Source organism: Amphichorda felina, assembly GCF_050947745.1.
Source record: "Amphichorda felina strain 45539 chromosome Unknown scaffold_2, whole genome shotgun sequence".
NCBI lineage: Eukaryota > Fungi > Ascomycota > Sordariomycetes > Hypocreales > Bionectriaceae > Amphichorda > Amphichorda felina.
In genome coordinates, this window is record NW_028145048.1 from 221,194 (window position 1) to 244,985 (window position 23,792).

At 54.7% G+C, this 23,792-nt stretch overlaps 7 protein-coding genes across 7 annotated transcripts; 5 read left to right on the forward strand and 2 right to left on the reverse strand.

Annotated features, from left to right (window-relative positions):
• Positions 1 to 2,704: 2,704 nt before the first annotated feature.
• ACO1O0_001623 (glycosyltransferase domain-containing protein) lies at positions 2,705 to 4,402 on the forward strand (the record flags this gene model as incomplete). The annotated part of the gene is made up of 1 exon (XM_083191106.1): positions 2,705 to 4,402. The coding sequence occupies one exon, from the start codon at positions 2,705 to 2,707 to the stop codon at positions 4,400 to 4,402; it is 1,698 nt and encodes a 565-aa protein (XP_083052320.1).
• Positions 4,403 to 5,300: 898 nt separating this feature from the next.
• Positions 5,301 to 6,206, reverse strand: ACO1O0_001624 (uncharacterized protein; the record flags this gene model as incomplete). Its single annotated transcript, XM_083191107.1, has 2 exons — positions 5,301 to 5,407; positions 5,480 to 6,206. 2 exons carry the CDS (start codon positions 6,204 to 6,206, stop codon positions 5,301 to 5,303), a joined length of 834 nt encoding a protein of 277 aa, XP_083052321.1.
• Positions 6,207 to 6,779: 573 nt separating this feature from the next.
• On the forward strand, positions 6,780 to 8,222 carry ACO1O0_001625 (uncharacterized protein; the record flags this gene model as incomplete). Its single annotated transcript, XM_083191108.1, has 1 exon — positions 6,780 to 8,222. The coding sequence occupies one exon, from the start codon at positions 6,780 to 6,782 to the stop codon at positions 8,220 to 8,222; it is 1,443 nt and encodes a 480-aa protein (XP_083052322.1).
• Positions 8,223 to 11,995: 3,773 nt separating this feature from the next.
• Positions 11,996 to 13,631, reverse strand: ACO1O0_001626 (glycosyltransferase domain-containing protein; the record flags this gene model as incomplete). The annotated part of the gene is given in 2 exon segments (XM_083191109.1): positions 11,996 to 13,606; positions 13,626 to 13,631. The coding sequence occupies 2 exon segments, from the start codon at positions 13,629 to 13,631 to the stop codon at positions 11,996 to 11,998; spliced, it is 1,617 nt and encodes a 538-aa protein (XP_083052323.1).
• Positions 13,632 to 14,366: 735 nt separating this feature from the next.
• ACO1O0_001627 (batten's disease protein Cln3) lies at positions 14,367 to 15,684 on the forward strand (the record flags this gene model as incomplete). The annotated part of the gene is made up of 2 exons (XM_083191110.1): positions 14,367 to 14,430; positions 14,510 to 15,684. 2 exons carry the CDS (start codon positions 14,367 to 14,369, stop codon positions 15,682 to 15,684), a joined length of 1,239 nt encoding a protein of 412 aa, XP_083052324.1.
• A 1,923-nt stretch (positions 15,685 to 17,607) lies between these two features.
• Positions 17,608 to 19,473, forward strand: ACO1O0_001628 (general substrate transporter; the record flags this gene model as incomplete). The annotated part of the gene is made up of 4 exons (XM_083191111.1): positions 17,608 to 17,803; positions 17,882 to 19,140; positions 19,212 to 19,310; positions 19,369 to 19,473. The coding sequence occupies 4 exons, from the start codon at positions 17,608 to 17,610 to the stop codon at positions 19,471 to 19,473; spliced, it is 1,659 nt and encodes a 552-aa protein (XP_083052325.1).
• Positions 19,474 to 21,463: 1,990 nt separating this feature from the next.
• Positions 21,464 to 23,467, forward strand: ACO1O0_001629 (uncharacterized protein; the record flags this gene model as incomplete). The annotated part of the gene is made up of 1 exon (XM_083191112.1): positions 21,464 to 23,467. The coding sequence occupies one exon, from the start codon at positions 21,464 to 21,466 to the stop codon at positions 23,465 to 23,467; it is 2,004 nt and encodes a 667-aa protein (XP_083052326.1).
• Positions 23,468 to 23,792: the final 325 nt, after the last annotated feature.

Below are 23,792 nucleotides of genomic sequence, written 5' to 3' on the forward strand. Positions count from 1 at the left end.
TTCCGTAAAGAAAAGCAATCTGACAACTATAGAGTCACGTGATACCTACACAAAAGAAAGTGCTTTATCAAAACTCCCGACATCCACTGCATCTGTTGTCAAGAAATGAGTTGTAAGTCGGGAGACTGAAACGGATAGAGGAGTTGATTTGAAACTGCGGAAAAATATATATTTACACTGGGCTTAGCTCCCCTCAGCTATAAATCACACCCGTATATATTACATTCAGAATTTCTTATGCCTTACAGGATAGTCGCTGGTTTTGTTCTGCACTGTTAATTACTAACGTATTAGGAGATAGTGATAATTATATTCCAGCTAATCCTATGCAAACACCAGCTGCTATAGTACCTGAATGATATTTATTACCTTTCTATGCTATATTAAGATCTATACCTAATAAATTATTAGACTGATGATAGCATCTTGATTAGGATGCGCCAGTTCACTGACAGATTTAGAGCCATGATTCATATCTCTACTTATATAGGATACCGCATAGTTTCCGGCTACCAACTATTACCCCTTAGTGCCAAGACTACCTAAAGCGGCTACTCCCGCCCGATTAGTAGGCAGAACGCCGCTTCCTATCATTAATCTATATTCATCCAAGGTCTTCTAATGCCTCATACTTAAAACTCTTGTCTAGCATAGGCACCAAGGTTCTTGAGATATACCGCGGCCCTCTCCCTTCCTTGCTATATTGTCAGGCTACGGTGGCATGCTGCACCAAGAGTAAGTTATATCTTCTGTGACAAGGCGATGCCGACAATGTGGCCCATCAGGCAGGCTCAGCTATACTGGCAGTCCTGACCTCATCTTTGAACAACGCCTTATTTATAACGGTCACGTAGATTGAGAGACTTCCACGGGTGCATTATTCCGAGGTTCCGAGGGCAATATGGCAAAGTTCCACAGCATGCGTCAGTTCGCGGTGGCTCATTATCCGTTTCGTCCGTACCGGTCTTAGGATGGGCCACAAGGTCATGGAATCAGGTCGGGGCAGATATTGCTGTGGCTTTGGAAGACGAGATTGGAGAGGGACTATGAGGATGTAGGGATACTATCGTGAGCAGTGACTATAGTGTTGCGCCGAGACTTCATGGACACCGATGATATGAGGTCCAGATTCATGTACCTGGTGTCGCTCGTTCTGTGTCTTAGATTCGCGAAGGCGACGTTGGTTTCTCCGCAAAGCAAAGGGAATCACGCATCCGGGGAATACTGGGACCCACGCCGATGATCCGCGTTCAGCATTCCCTGCCAGTCGCGCAAGTCGTGCGTAGATGGCCCCAATTGATTGTACGCGTGCGGAGTGCACAGTTTCTACTTCCGTTTGCCCTACGTTGTTTTCTGTTATTTTTCTGCAGCACAATCTACATATCCGGAGTATGGAAGGACTTATGAGGAGGGGTCTCGCCCGAGAGCTTCATCCGGCGAGTTTGTGCTCTAGACAAAGACAATCAGCTCACTGTCCAAGACGCCACCCGACAATCAATAAAGATTAAAAAAAAAACGGATCGGCGATGGGCTTGGCGGGCCACTAGGTGCCCTGGTAGTGGGAGGTTAGCGCGCGGTACGTGATCCCCGGGTTCTTGGCCGGCGCCGAGGCGGGTAAGGGGAACGTCCGGTCGGAGATCTGTAATGCACTGGCGGCATTGTCAGGCGATCGGATGGCTTCTCTGCTGTTATAATCCGACGATATGGGGGCCAACAGGCTGCCGGATGGTGGCGGGACGGCGGGAAAGGCCGGGCCAAAGCTGACGGTAAAGACGGGACTCGGAGGGCCAGGAGGCAGGGGGATTTTCTGGTCTGCGAAGCACGCGGAGGTGAGATTATTACTGGATCAGGGCGACGGGACCCCTGAAACTCTTAATGATTGAGCCGTTGCGCACTGCTGGACGTCGGCCACCAATCACATGCATGCCCGGAGAAAAATTGGATCTAGATGAAGACGACGGTGGATCCGGATTAACGAAGAGTTGCCTTTAACAGAGCGGCCTGAGGGGGCAAAAATTACGGAGAAAACCCCCCCGCGCGGACCGACGGTCGCTCGGGCAGTCGGGAATTCTAAGCATCGTGGATACACTGGTACTATGTACTCCGTGCTGCTGGCGATGTTGCCGTTTTCATGTTGTCAAGGCAAGGACTAGGCAGGGGTCGTGGTCGGTGAATACGAGGGGGCCATGGCGTGGGGATGGGCCAAGAATGAGGCAACGCGGAGTGTGGAATGATGGATGCGCGCTGTCCCCGTTGTCCCCGTTGTCCCCTGCCTTGACATTTTTCAGCCAACCGCCAAGAGGAAATGTATCGATAAAGTCGTGCCAAGCCTGACCCTTCCCGGCAAGGGCGATGGGGCTGAATGCTGAGGGACTGTTAAGGGGCAGTATGGCGCCTAGGCCATTTTCTTATGACGAGGTCCGTGGGAGGAGGGAGGAGGACGAAAGAAGGTCTAGGCCCGTCTCGCACACGACCCCTGACAAGGCAGGCCGTGCCTGCCTGGCTGGCCTGCCAATGCTGCCATGCTGTGGGCGCCACCAGTGGTTGGTCCAGGTTGGCACTGGCTGCTTTCATGCGAGTTTCCAGCCTGGGGCCTCAGGCCTGAACCTCCTTGATCTTGACAATTTTCAATCAGTCTCACCCTCATCGTCGTCTCGCAGTGAGATGATGGTTGCTTCCAATGATCCCTCCACGTCGTGAAGCCATGGATGCGGTGCGCCACGTCGTTGCCGACCTGACGCGCCGTTGGGAAGAACTGCGAGTACGATTGCTACTACGCTACCAGCCCATCGCCTCCAAGGAGCGCGACGCGACCGCTGCCGAGGGGCGGGTTAATCCTTTGCGACGCGTGCTGCTGCTGGCACCCAAGCGCCTCTTTCTCCTTGTCATTGTCTGCATCTTGATCCTTACCAGCATACTCACATTTCGCCGCCATGATCCTCCGCCGCCGCCGCCCGCGCCCTCAGAGGAGCCGCCTGGAGGTTTGAGAGGCGTCTCGTCCGGCCACCACCGCTTTGTCATCGTGCTGCCCACGGATGGCTCCAGCCCCGACCTCTGCAAGGTCGTCACCAGTGCCCTCGCCATGGGCTACCCCATGCCCGTCGTGGTCAATTGGGGCGCCAATGTCCACAGGACTAACGGAGGGTCCCACCTGGCCAAGGTGAAGGGCACGCTGGCGTACCTGGACGAGCTCAGCAACACGGGCGCCTCGGAGGAGGATAGGCTGAGCGACAATGACCTCGTGTTAATCGTCGATCCCTACGACATATGGTTCCAGCTGCCTCCCGAGGTGCTCCTACACCGGTACCACGAGGCCAACGCCTGGGCCAACGACCGCCTCGCTAAGCAGTGGCCTGACAACGCGGGTGAGATGCCTATGAAGCAGACCATCATCGTCTCATCACAAAAGAGATGCTACCCGCCTCCTGAGACGGGCTTCGAACCACACTGCGACGCAGTCCCCGAGAGTCCTCTCCCTATCGACACCTACGGGCCTAACACGGACGGGGACCCGGCCGTCAATGCCGGCGGCTACCACGACATTCGGCCCAAGTTCGTCAATAGTGGGACTATCATGGGGCCGGTTAGCGATGTGAGGCGCTACTTTCGCCGCGTCCTGGCCAAGATGGATGAGATGATCGCAACGTACGAGGTTCCCATATCTAGTGACCAGGGCATCTTCAGCGAGGTCTTTGGTGAGCAGGAGGTCTATCGTCAGTGGCGCCGAAAGACCCAGTCCAAGTCGGCCGAAGACCCTCCCGCCGCCGTTCAGCTGATGGACCATGGCTTTGAGTATCATGTTGGGCTGGATTATTACCAGAACCTCGCCATGACCACCGCCTTTGCCGAGGACGATGGAACCTTTGTCGTGTTTGAGAACCGCACAGCCATCGATGCGCACTCCCAAGCCCTGGGCATCTCGCCTACCCGTCTAACCGGTCTTCCCGAAGACATCAAGGACGTCCACCACCCTCTCGACAACAAACTCATCACCCACAAGTTCCCGTCGCTCGCTTGGGCCAACTTCTCCCTCTACGCGGACTTCTTCACGACCTCAGTCCCCGTCATCCTGCATCACAACGGCGGCGCCAAGGAGCGCCGTGTTCGCTGGTGGGACCGCACCTGGTTCTTCCCCCACCTGCGCGAGTTGGTCAAGGCTCAGCTCATGCCCCAGGGACAGCTCAAGGCTCTCGCCCGCATGCACGTCCAGGGTGGCGGCGACGTCGTCTACTGGGCGCCCGCGTCTGACACGGCGCGACGCCTGCCACGCCTCCACAAGTTGGGGTCTGCGGGAGAGACGCTCGGCACGGTCAAGCTTGACGCTTTGTGCCGTTACGAGGATGAGCGCGACGATAAGCATTGGTACGATGAGGTATTTAGGGATGGTGAGGGCGACATTTAAAACGAAACTCCCGAAATATACGCTTTTTTGTTTTATAGCATCTGTTGGGTTTTTTTTGGACACTACCTCAGTAAAAGAACACGATTTGTTCTTTTCTTGGACTTAATCGGATAGGGCAGGCACACGGACACGGCGGGATAGCGCTGAGGCGTATTGTAATTATTGGCCAATACACGAGGGGTGTAGAAGGCCGGTGCTGGGAGACTCCTAGAGGATAAACAGTCAGATAGCTAAAAGCTCCCTTCATTCCACATTCTTGCTGGGCATACATAGTACGCGGTCGTAGTGAACCGGTCTCGTCCTTGTGCTTCCAATGCTTCGACCGCAGGATCGGTGTCGGCCTGTCACGCGTCCAGACTTGCCGGCTGTTACTGAGTCGATGCCTCCAAGAGAGCCATTTTAACCGGCCGATGGCTGTTGCCCAAATCCTCAGCAGGGCACTCATATGGGCGCATGGCAGTCATTGAGTGCCGCGTTTGGTGTCAGAATAGCTAGGGCTCGTGTAGCAGGAGTGGCATGAGGCGAACGACGGGTCGGTTCTAGTTCAAGTGCAGACTTATTTAAAGTGACTGGTCAGCCCTTGTTACCAACTTCTCCTCGGCGACGGGCTTCCGTGGTGCTGTTGTAATAAGTCTGCCCGAGTACGTTCCGGCGCCATCATCCGCCCTGGCATCTGGTTGCTAATCGGCACATTGTGTTTCCATCAGCTAATGGGATCACGTAGAGGTACGTTGTTGGAACCACCCACCTCAACTCTGGAGTCTATGTATACGTCTATGTGTGTATGCGTGTGTGCTTAGCGAGAAATAAATAACCGATGAGGTAGGATGTCCTTGATTCGATTCTCTCGGTCTGGAAAACTACAACTTTCCCGCATCGTACATGATGATGAAACAGATCAACCACCGCCTCCAACACTCCCGAGGGCCCCGAATCCCCCAGCTTTACCCATGAACTTGAGGGACCAGTCCTGCTGCGACTCAGCCGGTGTCTGCTGCTCAAGCTCTGGAATCAAGGGTCAGCATCAGCGTACTAGCATCGTTGCAGAACCTGCAGGGGCACCGAGGGCGAACTCACCATCCCTCTTGGCCGCCGACGTCTCGGCATTGTCGTGCCACACTTTGAGGCACCACACGGCCACCAGTGCATCTCTCATGTCCGCCTCCATGGCCGTGGTAATAACCAGCCGCGGCTTGTGGCTCCTCCCGTCCTCGAATGCGAGCCCCCTGCCCCCGGCGTCGGTCCAGTTGCACCGCCCGCCCATCCACTTGACCTTGGCCGAGAAGAGCACATTGTCGCCGTCGTTGTCGTCAAACAGGGGGTCGTCAACGGCACTGCGCCGGGGACTCAGCAGCGCCCTGAACTCGGTCTTTTGCAGGCGCGACTTGGCGGTCTCGAGGCGCACGTTGCCCAGCATGCCCGGCTTCCTCGACGTCATGAAGTACGGGTGGACATCGGTGCGGTACCGCGCGTTGGGCGGGTGCACCAGGTAGAAGAGGTGGTGCCTCCTCTCGACGGGTGCTGCTGTAGTGCTGTCGGGCTTGTCTGGCGTGGCGTGCTGCTCGACGCGCTCAAACTTGATGGAGCTGCTCTTCTGCACGACGACGGTGATTCTGCGGCTCAGACGGTAGAGAGGCGTGCTGGGCGACGACTCGCTGTAGATGGACTCGCCGTCAAGTACGAGCGTGGTGGGCTCGATCTTGTACTTTGGTGGATCCTCGGCGACTTCCTCGTACGAGGGAGGTGGTTGTTCTGCGTCTTGATCTCTGGGTTTGGGGTCCAGATCTAGACTCGGAGAGTCCATCTCGAGGGCTTTTTTGCCGTCGTCCACCATCGGTCATAGCGCCCACATATGAAATTTTGGTCTCGCTGGTGAATAAATGGGGTTGTGAATAGCAAAGCATACATGTACTCGTGAATAACGGCCGGCTGGGTCAAGTGAGGGCTGAACGAGGACAATGAAGAAGCCATCCCACCACATGATTTGCATAATTGTGGCTGTGTTTCGTACTCCATATGTTGGGCCACATAGTACGCCGTACTCCTCTGTTGATTGTCCCATTCTTAGATTCAATGGGGGCGGGCGTCACTGATCGTCAGCTTGATTGCCTAGTACTGCTCGCCACCGCCCACCCTCTTTGCGGCTGAGGGGTGTTGAGGCTGCCTAATAAGGCGGGGCCACTCTCAGGCAGCAGGCCCTCACGGACGGCCTCAGGTGGCTCTCACATTGAGCCCACCGTCACACCCAGATAGCACTCAATCAAGATCATCTCATGCCATTTCTCCAAGGGGCGATCGACGAAATCTTCAGCATTGATACCTATAACAACTACTCTACCGATTGTCCCCGGCACACGCTATCACAGAGGAAATCGCCATGGCCACCGACCAGGATCAACAGCATGGCAACTACACGCCGCATGGGCTGTCCGATTTGACTGGTCAGATACAGTTTCATCCTGCAACGGAAGAGGGAGCTGGGGTGATGCCAATCTTATCGGACTCAGGGAGCGCCGTCTCGAGGGCCGAGGAGCTCCAGGGGATACTTTGTCTGGAGCAACCACCCAAGACCGTCCGGACAACCACGGTCCCCAAGAGAGAGGCCGAGGGGGACGACGAGGAAGAGGAGGCGCAGATCGTGGAAATATTTGAACTACCGTCTCGAGACTATCGTATCCTGATGGAGAGGGCTATATTGGAGGATGGCCCTGTCGTGGTCTTTCAGGATACGCTACTCACGTCCTGGAGGGTTCTGACGCTGATACCCTCTGCTTATCCACCGCGCTCTCTTGACCATACTCAGACATGTGGTGCCACAGACTGTCGCCTCTCATCGAATGAACAGGATCCGGTCCTCCTTTCGACACTCCTGGCCAACCAGTCACAATCACAGCTACTTTCGGCGACGCTGGTGCTGGGTACCCCAGAGATCCTTGAGCTCGTCCTATTCCACCTTGATATCAAGACTCGTGTCGTCTCTGCTCCCCGAGTCTGCAAATTCTGGCTTGATACCCTTAACCAGTCGCCCCTGGTCAGAAAAGCCTCCTTCTTCCAGTCCGAGAAACCCCCCAGCACATCGTCAGAAGAACCTCCTCACATAAATCCTCTTCTCCTCGAGGCCTTTGGCGACGCATTCTTTAACCTAAGCCATGATAAGTCCGGGAAACACTCCTTTCGGCGCGCAGAGTACTTCTGGAAGCTGCCCTGGTCGTCGCAGGCTTTGCTCAAGCTGAGGGCAGGGAACGGCAGCATCCTCAGCGTGGAGCCAACCTGCCGCCAGCGTAGCTTCACCAGGGCTGGCGCGAGCTGGAGACGCATGTTGGTATCCCAGCCCCCGCCGCCTTTCCTCGGATTCACCTGGTTAAACGGATTCCCGGACGGTACGATGGGGGGAAACAAAATTCGCATTGACTCGCTGAGTCCTCGGAACGATGATGCTGGAGGTGTCACCATGGGACAGCTCTACGACACGGTCCAGTTCCTGACTATGCAGCAGGAGCATCCAGGCCTCTTCTTCCGAATTCGCTGGGATATGACCTGTGAGAGATCAAAGAGCGGGACCGTTGATGCGGATGATAGTATGCGCGAGAGTACCAATCTCGTGGCAGAATTCTGGGATGACGCCTATTTCAATTCAAATTATTACGGGCCTTTTGCTATGCAAGGAACTCGGAGTACTTTTGAGTGCGAAGGTTCTGATAAGCCCATATTTACCGGACAGGGTCGGATCGAAGGTCTTGATCCGGAGGCATCGTACGACGTGCCGCCTATTGACGAAGTTGAGCTTTGGGAGCCCATGACATGGGACCCGGATGCATAGGATCAGGGTTATACTTGAGCGTAGATCCTAGTCTGGTCATCGAAGCGCGCTAATTGCATGTGTGCCTAATGAGTAGACTCTCGTGAAGAAACCTAGCTTCTGTACATCTTCACCGGTAGTAATTTTCGGCCAACGTTGATGCTAATAGTACTATTTCTCCCTCCCCTATTTGTTTGCAACTTCAATTCCACGATATCTAATCTGTTTCGCGATGGTCAGATGATGAAGCACTTAGGTCAGTCGGATATATAATCATTTGTGACGAGAGAGAAATTCCAACCAACTCTAAGATGCTATTCGGCTAAACCTACACAGAGTTGCAGTTAGGAGCGCACATTAGGCACCTGCGCGCTCTGTACAAGATCCGCCTAGTCTTTCGGATCTTTTGTACGAGTTCTTTGATCATGGCATACTCTGGTATGTCAGCTATCAATAATCTCACCTGGAAAACCCTACCCAGAAAAGCCAACACCGTCTACACAGAACCAACAGCACCACATTCACGTTGTTAGTTCGCCTTGGCAACTATAAGTTCCTTGCCAGCTGCCTTCAGCTTGATCTCTTTTCCATGGTAACCTGCTATCAAGGCGCCAAGGCTGGATAATACCGTGTCTTTGATTAGGTAGGGGTCGACCTGCACATCCACCCTGTCTGGTTGGGACTTCCCCTCCGTCAACATTCTGCAATGCTCGAACCAACGCCCAAACAAATACCATGTACAAGGCCTTTTCATCTCAAAAATTTTAAGATTATGGTGGCTGTGGATGGGTGGGCAAGAAGCTCATGGACGAGATGATTAATGGATGTCTCAACCTTGCAGACATCGGGGTACAGCTTCTCGACGACTTCGATAGGAAGCCTGAGGCTCAACGGCTCCTAAATGCCTACTTCACACAAAACGTCGCGCTTCAGATTGACAAGCGATACCAGATCAAAGGTACGGAGATCCAAGAAAGCAAAGGCTACAACTCCATTGACACTCCTTCGACGCATATAACGCTTCGTTAAGCTTCGTGGCTGGCTCACCAATGGCGGCCCAGTTAACGGGGGACAGTCCAACACAAAGCCACATCTATACTGTCACCACAAGTGGTTGACGAGGGGAAATATGGAAGATACTGCGCGCGACACCAATGGAAACGATATAACACAAAAAGTCGGGAGGCAGGAGCGTCCCGTGCGTATTCAAGACATCCAGAAGTATGTACAGCAACAGAAGGATCAGGAGTCTGCACTGGTCGCCGACGGATTAAGGAATCCCGTGGCTTATCCCGTAAGTTGCGTGCATGCCTATTATGATTGTATTGAGCCAGCTAAGAGGGTTGTAGTACTGGAGCGAACAGCTCCAGTCGTACATTCTTGACAGATCGTACGGCGCGAACATGGGATATTGCAGTCAGGAAGAACGCAAGGTGGCCACCCAGCATAAAACAACCGTGAGCATTATTACACTCTTCCTGTCGTCATTTGGGGCCAAGAATGATAAATTGACAACTAGCAATGTGGTTAAGCTCCGAGCTCCAGCTCTGAACCCGAAAGGCCGGAGCGCAGCAAAACTGGGCAATCAGGATATTACCCATGTTCTTCCTACGTCAGCAAATTTATTTTCATGAGCTTTTTCACCTTGTGCTGGGTAATGATGATACACAAGTGGATGGTGACGAAATCTATTTTTTGAAGGCGCTGGCAAATCCTGAGACTTTTACTTTGGTTGCTATCGCATATGATTACACGTTTCATAGCAAACCAGACCAGGGGGGGATGGAGAGTAGAGTTCTACTCTGGTTTCACAACTCAAAATTAAATTGATACTATTGGAGAGATATTAATCACACCTGTGGCTTTTATACAGTCATCAGTCTCCTCTCAAAAAATCCGGCCAAGGGCAGTAGTGACTTTTGTTGTTCCTGCAGCTAACTAGGACAAAAGGCAGTAATTCCAACAAAAATTTCATCAACAAGGGGTAGCTGACGGTGAAGTTCTATGACTAAGAACCAAATTGGTTATGTGTGTCCTGCTCCTTCGCCCAGTTGTGATAATGTTCCTGTTTCACAAGCTCGATCATATTGGCCACATTAGCTTCCGTCAGTCGTGTGCCGTCAGGATCCAGCCTCGGTATGATAGCATCCAGCCACTCCGCTAGATCTTCATTCCCCGAACATCGTGCCTCGGCTGCGGGATCACGCCCCATTTTATTCTTGGTAATAAGAAGTAGCAAACAGGGCGTGGATAACGAGTCATCCGCATCATGAGGGTAGACATCATGCTCTGGCGGTCCGTCATCCATCTCGATTTCCTCCGGGTAACGGGCCGACCAATGGCCAGCGACATATCGATAAAGCATGGTCAATAGAAGCTTGTTGCCCGAGCGGGCAGCGACATGGAGCACCGTGTCGCCATCATGATTTTGGTGAGTAAGTAATGCATGGTGTGCCCACCTGTCAAAAAAGCGTCGACCACAACCATCGCATGAACCGGGAGGAAAGCCTGACATGATAGTATTGATGGTGTTAAGCGGTGAGATCGATTTAGCAGCTATATGCAGAGCTGAATCGCCGGTGGCTGGATCGATAATTTCGACAAGGACTGATGGATAAGCATATGGGCGCGTATAACAGCCGGTCCGAATCCGATCCAAGAATCTTTCCACGTCTTCAGGTGTCCAGGCACGAGCCGCGTCCGTCCTTGTTGTATTGCGGTCGGTCTTCCGGTATGGGAGTTTTGTGCCGTACATTGTCATGGCAATGTCTGTTGGTGCTGCGCCGGATACAAGAAGATGTTGGTATAGTCTAGATGAGCGGAGATGATGGTGAAGTGGGGAGTGGGGTTGCGAGATGTGAAGGTGTAAAGCTGCGAAGATGAGATCGAATATTTATACTACGTACGAGTACGAGTAGATAGGACAAATCTCCTGGGGCTGTACAATCCACAGTACCCCACTTCGATTGCATGTGCTCTTTGTACTATCTGTATCGAGTCGCCAGACCTCCAACCTGCGGATGCCGCCAAGTCCGCCATCTCATCTCCGGGTGCAATTGGAAGCTCTCGATGGAGCTATGTCAGTAGGAAGCAGTATATCCACGCTAACATGGTGATGGGTATACTCCGAAACAGCTTTAAACCAAGCAGTGATAACCCGAGACGTGAGGGTCGGTGCTCCCTTCCATGTACGGATACTGAACCAATTTATCTGAGGTTGGTGATGGCTCATCATGGAGCTGAATACACAGAAATCAGCATCGCCTCCATTCGCCGGTTGATGCTGCAGGATGCTTAATTGCCATATTTCTAGTAAGCGTAGCTTGGGCATAACCTCAGCAACGGAAGCTGCGCCCATGAGCAGGTGATCAACTTCATCTTGGGTACTGTCCCGGCTTAGGATTGGGGTGTTGAAGGCCAATTTCTGCAGCAGAAATGGATGAATGTTCGACTAGGTCTTGGGCTGTATAGAGTTCTAGACTTCTGGGGAAATTTGTTGCAAAGTAATGGAACTTTTGTAGTGTCGGAGGGAATGCTGGAAGAAGATGTCTGGTGGTCTAGATCGAAAACACACCAGGCGGCAGATGCAAGGGTTACTGTAAGGAGAGAAAGTTTGCCCAAGCGGGTAGAAATGGCAGGTCTGCTAAGGTTATTGTTCTGTGTTGTGCGGATGTGGGTGTATCCTAAGGTTTGGGACATTTAAAGGCTATGGATAGGTAGGTACGTTGATCAAAAGCCTCCCTTGCTGTTGATAGATATGAGTAGGACAAGCACAGACAACATTGAATGCAGGGTCAAACCTCCAAGGGCCCCTCATTATCGCCAAAGAGCTCGTCGTACCATGGAGTCGATCCCTTCTGGCACACCGCATCCCACCCTAGTTCCTCAAACCCTGCCGGAGAACCCTCCCTCCTGGGATTGAAAATAGTGGTTGACTCTTCCTTCGGTGCCTTGTACACGATAGCCTCACCATCTCCTTGCGGCAGTGACACCAGCACCCGCTCCCACTTGTTCCTCAGACGCAAGCTGTAAGTCACCAGGTCTCTCAGCCTGCTGTAGAACCACATGCGCGGCCACCAGTGCTTGAGCCGCCAGGCCTTGAGGCCATTGCGGTACGCGTTATGGTGGATACCGACGGGAGTCACCCCAAAGAAAAAATCGGAGTAGAGATCTTCATACCCCCAGTGGATCTCATCCCAGGGTCCTCCCTTGACATCCTCTGCATTCTCCAGCTCGGGGGGGATGTCTTTGACGCGGACCTCGCCGGACACACCAGCCTTCTCCGACTGCAACATCAGGTCGACCTTGTTGTTGATCTGGGCAAAGTACCCATCCTCCTCCGAGGAACACGTCGGCGGGATCATCGTGAAGTTATAATCCACCCCAATCCCAAACTCAAACCGTGTTCCCTCCTCCACGGCCGCGGCGCCAACCATGCGCACATGCTCGTGCAGCGTCGACACGCGGCTCACCGAGGCGGTGCCGTTCCACGTCGCCGCTAGACCCTGCGCCCACAGCCGCCACGCGTGCTGGTCGCCTATGACCTCGGCCAGGAGCGCCTGGTCACTCCACAGCTGGCGGCCTGCACGAGCAGCAACCTGTATCTTCTCCTCGGCGCGGCGCAGGGCGTCGCGTAGCGAACCCATGGTGCCGATGATGAGGCCGCTGTTGAGGCACCGGGGCCGGATGCGGCTGTGGGTGCGCGACGTGTCGAAGAGGGACGGCGTGGGGACGTCGGTCGTGTCACCGTAGAGGTCCGTAGGCATGGGCGAGGGCGGCCAGAGCTCATAGTGCGGGTTGGAGCCGGAGTTGCTGTCTGGGTGGCAGTCCTTGGCTGCGGTGACGACGATGGACTGGCGAGGGGGAGGGATGGGGAAGACGGGGCGGTCTTTGAGAGACTCTGATTCTTCCTGGTCGGCGTGTCTGCGCATGGCATCCTCCCATAGGCGCTGGTTGCGCTCGTCGGCCTCGCGGTTGAGTTGGTGGTATCGCTGGATGAGCACCGAGGGCGGCAGCTGGAACCAGATATCGTAGGCGTCGACCATCAGGGCCAGGTCGTCCTCGTGCGCATCCTGCGAGTTGTCCAGAAGCTCCTCGATAACCGCCAGCAAGCTCTCCAGCTTGGCAATGTGGCTGCCGCCAAAGTGCCACTCGGGTCGGTTGAAGTCGCCGTCCCAGTTGAGGAGCGTGGGGAGCGGGTAGCCCAGCGCAACGCTAGACATGACGGTCTTGCAGAGATTGATGTTTGGTCCGTCGGCGGGCATAAATACACGCAGGTGGCGGTTTGTTGAAGCGTCATTGCTGCTCTTGGGTACTGCGAGACCCGACAGTTGCGATTCGGTCAGGATGATGGAGTGCGAGTCGTGCGACGGCGAGGGAATGCCGACGTGTGATGGTGATTGCGTCTGCGGCAAGTTCATTAACATCCATCCGTCACGGAGATTAGGATTTCAACGTATGGGGCAGTGGGCGTACAGAGTAGTAGAGGATCAAACAAGCAGCGACGGCAGCAAAGAAGACAGAGGCCGGCCACCTGGCCCCGCGACAAGGCATTTTATAGCAAGATAGCTCGTGCCATTCAATCAAGGATGAGCCATGGGATGGGCATGAAGTCCAGTCTAAGGCAGATTTGATAGGAATGATGGTATGAGGGCATGTTCATAGTCGCCATCACGCTGCGTCTCACATTTCGATGATGGACTGCCCCATGATAACAATCCAGGCGGCCTTGGCTTGACCAGTAATATGTGTACTGCCCAGCACGCTGATTTGAAATGTATCGTCACCAGGCCCCCAGGTCCGTCATTGGGGCCACTCCGTGCTAGTGTCCTGCCCCTAATATTGTACGGTTGTTGACTTTTCAGGAGGCTACCGCTCATTGCGTGACGGCCTCAAGCTGTTCAAGAGTCGAATCAGAATGGATTGATGAGCAACGTGGGGGAATCTGGCACGTGGAACCATCTATGCAACCCGATTGACGGACAGCTGCTTAGCATCTTGGGGGGTCCCATGTCGCGTTGTCAAATTTGGCCCGATGTGGCTAAATGTGCGAAGAAGAAAAAATAAAGATGCAAGCAGATGGCCAAAAGCTCTGTTCCTGGCTTGTCGCGAGTCGTATTTCCTCGTCCTCATACATCATCACAGTGGAGAGCAATGAGCCCGAACATGTTAGCAGCGTCGGCTCCCGCTCGATCTCACCTTCGAGCCGCCATTGCGTATTGCCTAATTGGTGCGTCGCGATGGCCTCTCTAGGGCTTGAACGGAGAAACAAAACCGGAGGAGAGGCAGAAGCTAACGCCACATCCCAGGCCTCGCCAACACCATACTACCCTCTGTCGTCTTCTCTGGCGCTTACCTGATCGTCCCGTATCCGAGACTTGCCGTTATCCTGATCCAGACCTTCCCCGCTGTGTTGGCCAAGGTGCTCGTCCCGCATCTCCTGCCGTGGTTCTCTTACCGGAGAGTTCCCATCGCCGTGGCGCTGGGCTGGGCCGTCAGCACATTCGTGATACACGTCAGTCCGCCAAACGTCACGCCCTTGTTACGCATCTTCGGCGTCACGTTGAGTTCGATCACAGCGGCGGTCGGTGAAGTCCTCTGGCTCGGGCGGCTGAGGCACTATGGAAAGCCGGGGCTGGCTGGCTGGGGCATTGGGACCGGCGTGGGAGGAGTCGTGTGCGCTGTGCTCCCGTACGTGTTGACTGTCCACATGGGCCAGTTCGTCCGGTACGGACTGGGATACGCGTGGTATCTCGTGCCGACAATTCTTGTCTCTCACTACTTGATCCTGCCCTCACCTTCATTGGCAAATGGGCGAGATGGGCGATCAAGCTTGGAGGGGGATATCGAGCTGGACGGCGAGATCCGAGGGCGCCTTCTTGAGCGTATTCCCTCGAAGCCTCGCGCGCCGCTGGAATATGCCCAGGCGAACTGGGGCCTCGCGAAACGCCTGATGCGACCATTTGTACTCCCGCTTGCCCTGGCCTTTGCTGCTGAGTCTGCCGTGTTTCCAGGCTTCAGTCGCGCCATGCCCGTCTCGCACGAGTTTGGCAGTTATGCGGCCTTTGTCGCTGCGTACGGGCTGGCCTTGCAGCTGGGGAACCTCGTCGCGCGGGCATCCATCGTCGTCGCGAAGCCGCCGAGGGCACGGGCGACGCTGCTGGTGCTGGCCGTGGGAGTGATATGCCTTCATGTTCTCGCATCCGGCGCCTCGTCTCCTGCTCTGGCCGGGTCAGCACTCGTGTTTGGCCTGGTGTTCCTGGCGGGTCTGGCTGCTGGGGGGACCTACATGGGGACTTTTGCGGCGGCGGTGGAGGACAAGGGATTCGAGTCCAGAGGGCAGCACGAGTTCGGCCTGGGGTTCATTGGGGTGGGCGAGTCTGCTGGGCTGATCCTGGGGGCCATGGCGGGCGCAGCATTGGAGGCGGTTATGTGTGGCATGCCGCTCGAGGGTGGCGAGAGGTGGTGTGACACCACGAGGTAATGGAGCGAGTTCCTGAATACATGCGTATAGCCATCTCAAGCAACCACCACGACTGTGATGGGCTGTCACGTAGGAGCTCCAGGGAATGTTCCGTCTGTCAAATGGGAAGAACGTGGCCGATCTGATAATTGTAGTACCCAACGCGTTGTCGTTTGTCGACTGGTTGATATCGTACCATGGAGCTGGTAAACGGCTCCAATAAACAAGGAAGTGATACTAACTCCCAGACATACACTTCCGGTCATATAATGACCCTGGTTTTAGACCAACGTAGTCATGAAGAGTGAAGTCGTTGGAAGAGATGCGCAAGGGTGGTACGATCTTCGGAGCCTCTCGTGTTACGGATTTCCTCAAAAAGCCTGACACCTCTTCAAATGTACGGAAGTATAATGTGCCATGACAATTAGCCTATTCGATATTTGGTTGTCCCGTGAAAGCGCCATGGATTTAGACGCGATGTCCGAGTTTCTCTGCGCCAAACCCGAACCCAAAGCGAGACTTCAGCCCTCCAAGTGATGTCTTCTCCAACATTGGAGGAAATCCTGGGGTTGGTGAGGGGATATTGAGGCTAAATAGCCAGAAACGCCAGGGGATACTCAGGCTAAACAGCCGGCAAAGACGAACCACGTGTGGTTACTGGTCCTCGTCAGCCCCATGGAGTGCGTTAATGCCGGCTATTTGCAGCTTCCAACGCCACCACCCATCCTGGGGAGTCGTAACCTGGTCCCGGTAACCCAATGCCAATGTGGAGCGGGGTAATATCAGATCGAACATTATGTTTCCCAAATTCAAAGGGATTTGAGTCTCCAGAAGTTGCTGATGGGTCTATATGTGGTAATACGACTTTCCAACGCCGATGGATACACATCCAAGACGAATAGCAGTCTCCGGCTGAAGCTGTGAAGGCGTTGGGCGGCGGTCTGGCCATGACGGCCGTGGTATCCCAAAGTGCAAGACCTCCGGCACTTGTTGATATTGGCTGGGGCATTCGAGCGCCTTCACCTTGGCATGCGGAGAAATATTGATGCTTGCGACAATATATGCCCACACAATGGGACCATCCGGACTCCTTGATCACCAACATCTCCAACACGGCCCACAGCCATGGTACATGGGATCTTCCAGCAGGATCATCGAATGTGCATTCAACCGTATTTTTTGGATGATACAAATCAGGCGCCCCCAAGTCGAGGTATGAGCCGGTAGGACTTGTTCTGAGTGGACGGAAGCCCATATCCCCATTTTACCCCAGACAATATTACCCCCATTCGGCCCATTCCCCATTATCCCCAATGCCACCGAGAGGCCCCGTTTCCCCAGCCAAGAGAAAATCCCACGGGGGGGACAGTTTTTCAAAATCACTAGTGTGGGGTTTTGAACTTCTGTCAGATACTCGGCCCACTCCGCCGCATACTCGGGATGCAACCGAAACCGCAAACCCTCGCCATGCTCCGTTCTCCAGTCCATGTTCCACCAATGAGCCTCAGCGGCGGCATCCATCTGAGAACCAAACGAGAAGAGGTGGCTTTCCGCGGCCCGTCGTTCCTACCGCGGCCGGCCAAAAGATGCCGCTTTCTACGCAACCAACGGGCCCAGACTCCCCAGCGAGAGCTGATAGTAGAGCTTCCAACGCTGAGACATGGGCCCAGGTCCCTGGATCATGCGGCCATTGGACGGGGGAGCATCGGGCCATGCTTCAAGGAGCCTCTTTGCGTATGGGCTGTTGGGTTACATCCAGACCGAGGGGACGGGTGCTGTTCAGCATGATGGCTTATTAAAGACATGGGGGTCCCGCATCGTGGGAGTCTTGTCCACAGCTCCCCCGGACTTTCCTCTCCAACTCTGCGAAGTTCGAGCCTGAGAGACGACGACTTTGAGCCCAGACATTCCATCCCCCTCCCCAAGGGAAGACAATCCCTCGCCATGTCGACCGACCAGAAGACTGGTCCCAGCGACCTCCATGTCGAGAGCGCAGACCCCGACGTCAACCGCCTGCAGAATGTCGACCTCTCCGACAAGACGCTCAATGCCGGGGCCATGGAGGCCACCGCGCAGGAGCACAGCATGGGCTTCGTCCAGGGCTTCAAGACTTACAAGCGCGCCGCTTTCTGGTCTATTCGTGAGTGGCTCCCCCCTCCCCTCTATGGACGGCACGTGTGAACGAGGGGACTCTGTGACTGACAAAGCTGCCCGCCAGTCATCTCCATGACGGTCATCATGGAGGGCTACGATGTCACGCTCCTCAGCTCGTTCTACGGTTACCCCCGATTCCGCGAGAAGTACGGCGAGTGGCTCGACGACGACAACGGCTTCCAGATCTCGTCCATGTGGCAGCAGCGCTTCAACTGCCTCGCAGCCCTGGGTAACATTGTCGGCGCGCTCCTCAACGGCTGGGCCACCTCCAGATGGGGCCACCGCAGGGTCCTGATCGGGTCTCTGGTCTGGCTCTCGGCCCTCGTCTTTGTCGTCTTCTTCGCCCCCAACATCGAGATCATGCTGCTCGGCCAGACGCTCTGCAACATTCCCTGGGGTGTCTTCGCCACGACGGGCCCCTCGTACGCCGCCGAGGTGACGCCCCTGGCCATCCGTGGTTACCTCACCTCCTACATCAACCTCTGCTGGGTCATCGGCCAGTTCATCTCGGCCGGTGTCCTCCAGGGCCTCGTCAACAACAAGACGTCCCTGAGCTACCGCATCCCCTTCGCCATCCAGTGGGTCTGGCCCATCCCCCTGGGCATCGCGGCCTACTTCGCCCCGGAGTCGCCCTGGCACCTCGTCCGCACGAACCAGCTCGCCGAGGCCAAGCGCTCGCTGCAGCGCCTGTCGGAGCCCGACCACAACATCAACTACGACAACGCCATCGCCCTCATGGTCCACACCAACAAGCTCGAGCTCGAGGAGCAGTCCGGCGCCAACCTGTGGGACGCCTTCCGCGGCACCAACCTGCGCCGCACCGAGATCGCCTGCATGGCCTTCCTGTCGCAGATCACCAACGGCGGCGCCCTGTGCTACAGCGGCAGCTTCTTCTTCCAGCAGACGGGCATCCCCGACGAGACGGCCTACGCCATCACCCTTGGCGGCAAGGGCATCTCCTTTGTCGGCACCATCATCTCGTGGTTCTACATCCACCGCTTCGGCCGCCGCACCATCTGGATGTACGGCTTCGCCACCCTCGTCGTCCTCCTCTGGACCATTGGCTTCCTGGCCATCCCCGCGAACCAGACCATGAAGCTGGCCTGGGCCCAGTCGCTGCTCTGCGTCGTCTGGCTGGGCGCCTACTCCATGTCCGTGGGCCCCATCGTCTACACCATCGTCGCCGAGATTGGCTCCACGCGTCTGCGCACCCAGACCGTCGTGCTCTCCCGCAGCGTCTACTACATCGGCAACATCATCTGCGGTGGCATCCTCAACCCCAAGTTCATGTCCCCGGGTGACTGGAACCTCAAGGGCAAGACGGTAAGCATTGGCAACCCTTTGATGGCTTCTGGTATTGAGTTTTTGTTTCTAACGGTTGATATTTTTTTTAGGCCTTCTTCTGGGCTGTGCTGGCTACCCTGACCTTCATCTGGGCCTACTTCCGTCTGTTCGAGACCAAGGATCGCACCTTTGGTGAGATGGATGTCATGGTACGTTGTCCTCAATTATCGTCATTTTTTTTGGACTATTTGCTAACGGATCATGCAGTTCCACAAGGGGGTGTCTGCCCGTAAATCGGCCAAGTACCAGATTGTTGAGGAGGATATCAACATGACCCAGGCGGTCCAGGACCGGGAGAAGACACAGGACTAGTCTGATCTTGGAAGGGATGATGCTAGGTAGACTAGGAATTGATTGGTTGGTCACTGGGAGAATGGACTGTTTGTTCTATGGATAGCGTTCAATGGATTCAAGACCCATCACAACCTGAGGTTATCCGATCGATGATCAGCCGTATTTCATATTATTGGTGCATGAATAGCCCCTTTGGCGGTAGGCAGACTTTAGTTTGCTCAGCTTTGAGCAGCACTGCGAGTGCTAACAGGGCAAAATATGCGCGTCGTGCCTCCTGTAGCACATCATCGGCGTTAAGCAAGCCCGCCCTGATGGTCGGCTGAACAGGGAGGCCGCCGTCGTCGATCGTGTTGATGTTCGCCCTTCACGAAGGACTCCCGACGCCAGCGGCGCCTCAACACCCGTGGAATTGACCATTATTACACAGCAACTCCTGATATAACAAGTACATTCTGATATATTCTGACTAGTCCCAAGTTGTTGAGGATGTAAATCAATGCCGCCATCTACAACAGACTGTCGACCCTTTGTTGAAGTGGTCTGATATCACAAAGCGAGGCGGTTGTCCTGATCAAATGATTGGAGAGGTGTCCTTGAGCTGAGAGCATGTGCGGGTGAGAATTTGATCGGGGGAACAACGGTGGGAGGTGACTCGTTCAAATCGTCCACCGTATCCTGCAGGATCGGATGTAGCGACGCGTGGAGGGGCCAGATTGGGCAGATCCGACTGCTTCAGCACAGCCCAACCTAAGACTGCTCCAAGCCACTGCTGTGGGTTGAGAAGTTACATGTATGAATCGGGCTTTGTAATAGTAGACAGTGTTGGGCACCCAACGCACATGAGTGTGCCCACCCTAGGCACCCGCGGCATCCATGGGATGTATTGGCCCCCCGCGCCTGCAATACGGGTCTCAAAGCACAACCTCCAGCTTGGGCTTGCCTTGTTTTTCCAGTTATCCAACGCACATCTGTGCGCTCGACGTTGTACAGCGCATTATGTGGCTATGCACACCAGCCAGTGTGTTCTGTGCTGTACAGGTACATGCGCGCCTTCCTGTTACCAATATGGTATTTCGTACAAGGACCGTACCAATTCGTCTCATCATGAACCTATATACTACGTACATATGGGCGATACATTGCATGGCTACGGTTCTTCTCACGGGTGGAAATGGGGTATTTAATCCATAACTTCAGACCGTCTCCTATCTACATGGCTACTACCATTCTCACCAGTGATTCCAGCGCAGCCCATCTGGTTCAGTAGACCTAGACAACGGTGGCGATCTCCCGACTGCAACCTCAAATGGCTCCAGGCCTACAGCATTAAGTATGAGTAACAAGACAAATGCGTCGGCGGCAGTCACCGCCGACGGGGGGTAAGTTATCGAGTGCCGCTCAGCATCATCCGTGTGCCTCCATCCGCGCCAGCTACTGAGAGTTGTAGACCTAGTCAGACCACCGCCCATAATACCACACCCGAAATGATTGACCGCTTTCTTTCGAGCGAGGACCCTCTATCGTTGTTTCTCGTGAGCGGACAAACAGCTCAGCCGCTTCGCGACGATCAGCTGGCCGCCGACCTGGAGAACTTGGAGGGGGCAATGGGGAGCACGCCTGGGGAACAGACGGCAGGCGGGCAGCAGCAACAAGGATAACAATTTTGGCTCCTCAATCACCTCTTCTCTCACAGTTTCGGGTAGTCAAGTTCGCTGCGTGTTTGTTGGTAGTAGTATGAAAGTAATACATACTATTCCTGTAAGCAAAAAAAAAAAACCGAAACAGGGGGAGCGCTGGAAACTTGCCTGTCTGCGTGGGTCATCTGCGGGCCAGCCCGAAGTACCAGGTACTCGTCGTACAGGGAGTGTATTATTCGTACCTACGTCAAGTATTTAGAATGGCCGTTTCCCACCAACTCTGGTCCCATTCCCACTCGCACTATTCCCCCCAAACTAGGTACTAGGCAGGTGGCCGTTCAGCAGCCTCCACCTACCAAGCAGAAACCAAGATGGACTCAGACTCTTCCTCGAACATGGAGATGCAGCCAGAGCCAGTTTACTGTTCCGATTCGAGTACAACCTCCGCTGCCACTGCGGGGAGACGCAGGATGGGTGTTGACGACGGTAGCCTCCAGGCAGTCTCGGCTGCACGAAACGATCCCAGCAGCACCACGGCCGAAACCCACAGCTTCATGGCCCGCGCTACAGGTCTCATGAGGTCCCGCCCATTTGCCGAGGACCATTCTGTCTTTTCCGCGACTGGAGGTTTCGACTCTGAGGGGCTACCTCAACCTCTTGACGGGCGAGATGATCCATTATTCAGCACCACCTACCGTGACATTCGCAGAATTGGGGATATTCTCCTGAATTTCCCGGGCCCCTCCTCTTCGTCACAGGAATCGTGGATTTCAGTGTTACAGCTGATCAGCTTACGGAATGGGTACCTGAATAATGGTAGCGATATCAGCCAAGTACCCAAATCAAACACGGGCGAAAACACCGACAGCGGGATATCGATTGGGACTGAGAAGTCGCATCCGCCGCTACGATGGAGTTCTGAGCAGCACTGCTGTCTCGAGGTCACCCCATCCAGCGACAAGATGCCCGCGAATGAAATAAGGGTGGATCGCTACCAAGGGATCGATGCTGGTACTCAATTCCAACTCGACAGTCCCAGTGCGAACCCTCAAAATTACCTAAGCCTTGATCACGATGACATTTCGAGATCCTCAGAGACGAAAGAAGAAGATGAGGAGTCCTACTGGGGAGAAAGCAGTTGGATATCGGCATCCTCGGACGCAGGTGATGAAATCGACCATACACACGCGCTGTACTCTCTCAAGGATCATATAACCGCAGCCTTCTTACAGAAGTATGGGGAATGGAAACGTGATCCCGGTCGGCACCCAGGCAGCACCGACGGAACTGGGACTGTGGGTAGTCCCTCCAGTTACGAGGGCCAGTCTGGAAGAGCTGGTGACGTGGACTTTAGTGGTCCGCCGGCCCGCCTGGGCTCCTCCCAAGTGTCCGCGAAGAAAGGTCGGAGGAGACGCAGCAACGGCAACAACGAAGACGGTGATGGTGACGACGAACCGCCACGGAAAAGGCAAACCGCGGCAAACAACCCAAAAGTTGGACCAAGGTATATTCTTGCCTGTCCATTTGCGAAGAGACACCCCTCCAAGTATCGTCATTGCTATGCATTCGTCATCTCGAGGATCCAGGATGTCAAGCAGCATCTTTGGCGACACCACCAGATGCCAATCTACTGCCGACGATGCAGAGATACGTTCAAGACCGAAGAGGAGCTCGATGAACACGCCACATCTGTCGTCAGTTGCGAGATCAGACAAGTCCCTGTCTTCGAAGGCGTGACTATGGAGCAAGTCATGCAGCTCAAGAGGACCCGAGCTCCTGCTAACAAGTCTATTGAGGAGCAGTGGTATGGGATCTACAAAGTCCTTTTCCCGGACCATCCGCTTCCATCCTCTCCATTTATTGAGCCCGGCCTAGGCCACGAACTTATTGGATTCATGGACCTGATGTACCAGCGCGGCCCTCAGATCATCCAGAACACGATCAGGGCGCAAGCCCTCCGAGCGGGGGGGTATGATCACGACCACAGTGCCGCCCTGCTAGAGGCCAGTATCCTAGACGGGCTCCGCACTATTGCGAATGAGTGGAGCCTTGATGCCGGCTCGGCCAGCCCCTCACTAACGTCGGGGGAGACGGTAGAGTCTGTCAGCGAGGCAGCCGACATTGAGCAAGCAGTTGTGACAGAGGGGCAGGCCGAAAACTCCAACGAAGGCGCTGAAAACGGCCACTCCATGAAATCTATACCGGAACATGTAATCCCATTTTCTACAAGTGGGAAGTCCCGGCACGGAGGGCACAGCAGACAGCCTCAAATATCTCCAAATGAGGTTGATGAAGGTGTTTCTATCTCAGCTAGTGTTGATAGCGATAGCCATAGCGGCAGCGGTGGTATTGCTACCGAGGCTGGCATAGCTTAGAGTAAAGGGGCTGTAGTAGGACAAAACTATTTATCAACGGCTGGACGGCCGAGGTCATCGAGCTCAGTGTTGTAGCCAGGGCACCCAAATATCTATCACGCGCTATTTACGTCTTTTGTTGAATACAAATTAGCATACCTAGAAACTTTATGGTCACCCCGTTTTGATGTAGTTGGAATCCTATAGCTTGGTGCTCCCGACTATCCCTCTGATGACAAAGAATCTGTACTAGTATGTGGCTGTATTGATGGAGAAACACCCTAGGCAACTCCACTCTGCACCGGGGAGATAAGAAAGGGTGGTGCTTGCTCTTGCCACACGGTTA